The sequence below is a fragment of the Bombus pascuorum genome, chromosome 3 (assembly GCF_905332965.1).
Source record: "Bombus pascuorum chromosome 3, iyBomPasc1.1, whole genome shotgun sequence".
Taxonomy (NCBI): Eukaryota; Metazoa; Arthropoda; class Insecta; order Hymenoptera; family Apidae; genus Bombus; species Bombus pascuorum.
Window position 1 is genome coordinate 4,222,887 of NC_083490.1, and position 1,660 is coordinate 4,224,546.

General features: G+C 28.1%; 1 protein-coding gene across 1 annotated transcript; it reads right to left on the reverse strand.

Moving 5' to 3' along the window:
* Positions 1-62: 62 nt before the first annotated feature.
* LOC132905585 (RPA-interacting protein) lies at positions 63-1,291 on the reverse strand. Its single transcript, XM_060957062.1, has 3 exons — positions 1,070-1,291; positions 700-931; positions 63-634 (listed from the first exon to the last, which is right to left on the reverse strand). Exons 1-3 carry the CDS (start codon positions 1,169-1,171, stop codon positions 300-302), a joined length of 669 nt encoding a protein of 222 aa, XP_060813045.1. The 5' UTR covers positions 1,172-1,291; the 3' UTR covers positions 63-299.
* Between the last annotated feature and the right edge of the window lie 369 nt (positions 1,292-1,660).

Sequence of the window (1,660 nt, forward strand, 5' to 3'; positions counted from 1 at the left end):
AAATTTTACTTTTTCTCTCTCCTATGAGCTTAACATTAAATATTATTAATTTTTTATTCATGTTTTTTTTATTTCTAACATTTTATTTAAAAATAAGGATTTTATTATCTGAATTCCTTCTTGGATATTAGTCCGATATCCAGCATTAAGTTTCATTCAAATGTCCATCAAATGTATTATGTATTAAGGGATTATTACTAAAAACTTAAATTGGACATTGATTGTATAAAAAAATACAATTCTTTTCAGTGATTGTATTATTATTAAAATCTTTTGATAATTAAAGGGACAATCAAAACTTATATTATTGATGCCCACGTAGAACATTCGTCACAAACTAGATACAAGGATATCTTGTTGTTCTCAGACAGAGGAAAAAAGCTAGGAGTTTTTCTACATTGCGCAGAATGGTTATTCACACAGTTATCGATACAACATCCTACTTCCTTTACACTGATACAGTTATTCAATACAAAATCACAAGATATACAAGTTACATTATTTTGTTTTTGTGTTAAATTAGATCTCTGACATATAGGACAAATAACTTCTTTGTCTTGTTCGTCTGCAGTGAGAGCTAATATTTCAATTTCTTCTTGTGTCATTTTTTCATATTCTTGTAATATCCACTGTTCTATAAATAATAGATAAACATTACAATTTGCTATATAGAATAACAATTAAAACTATTAATTTCACCTTCTTCACTGAGTATTTCATTTTCTAATTCTTCTTCTTGATTAAGCAATTCATTAAGAAACGATGCATTGTTAAAAAAAGCTGGATCAAGATCTCTAGTTACGAGATTATTAAATTCTTTACGTACGATTTCAGTTAACGTATCTTGTACATCTTTCGAATTACTTTCCAAACCAAATCTACCTTTATTAAATAATTGTCCACGTTTCTCTCTCATTCTTTCTCGACATCTCTAAAATTAAATTTTATTGCACTGATAAATTTTTGTTGGAATACGACGCAATTGACAAAGCATTATATTGGGTTACATATGAATTTTATTAATCTTAAATTTACAGAATTACAAATCCGAGAATATAAGATGCCTAACCTCTCGCAAGACCTCTTGCAATTTCGGAGAACTGTGTCTAAGTTTATTAACACTGTTCCTATTTTTTAATTTTATACTCATGGTTGGACTTCGATTCTCCATGTCTTTCTTTTATAATTAGATACTATTTTATATTGAAATTATACGAAAACAGATAATACAAAACAACACAGAGTAGATTGACGTTTACAAATATCGCTACTACTCTGATCGAAGCATGATAAAAAGTTCATTCGAGTGCTACGCATGCGCAGATGCAAATTCTATTTAAATATAAATTTGGTTTGCAGAATTACTTATTATCAGGATAAAACAAAAAAGAGTTAAAATGTTTTCATAGCTCCTGAAACGAGAGTTACTCGGTTCAACCGGAACAAAAAATTCTTCATAGCTTGGAAACTATTAATTTTTCGACCCATGTTTATTACGATTTTTTTCATAATTTGGTAAATACTATCTATCCTAAAAGTCATAAACTCCTTTTTTTCACCCTGTATATCCCATACAGTTAAATATTTATAACGTATTTACGTACATGTAAACGTTAAATTAATGCGAAAATTATATTACAGAAGAAACGAAGGTAGACAA

Coding starts and splice junctions, on each gene's coding strand:
- LOC132905585 (XM_060957062.1), bottom strand. CDS start 1,171: ATGGAGAATCGAAGTCCAACCATGAGTATAAAATTAAAAAATAGGAAC. Junction 932..1,069: donor TGCAAGAGGTCTTGCGAGAG/GTTAGGCATCTT, acceptor ATTTAATTTTAG/AGATGTCGAGAAAGAATGAG. Junction 635..699: donor TGAAATACTCAGTGAAGAAG/GTGAAATTAATA, acceptor TATTATTTATAG/AACAGTGGATATTACAAGAA.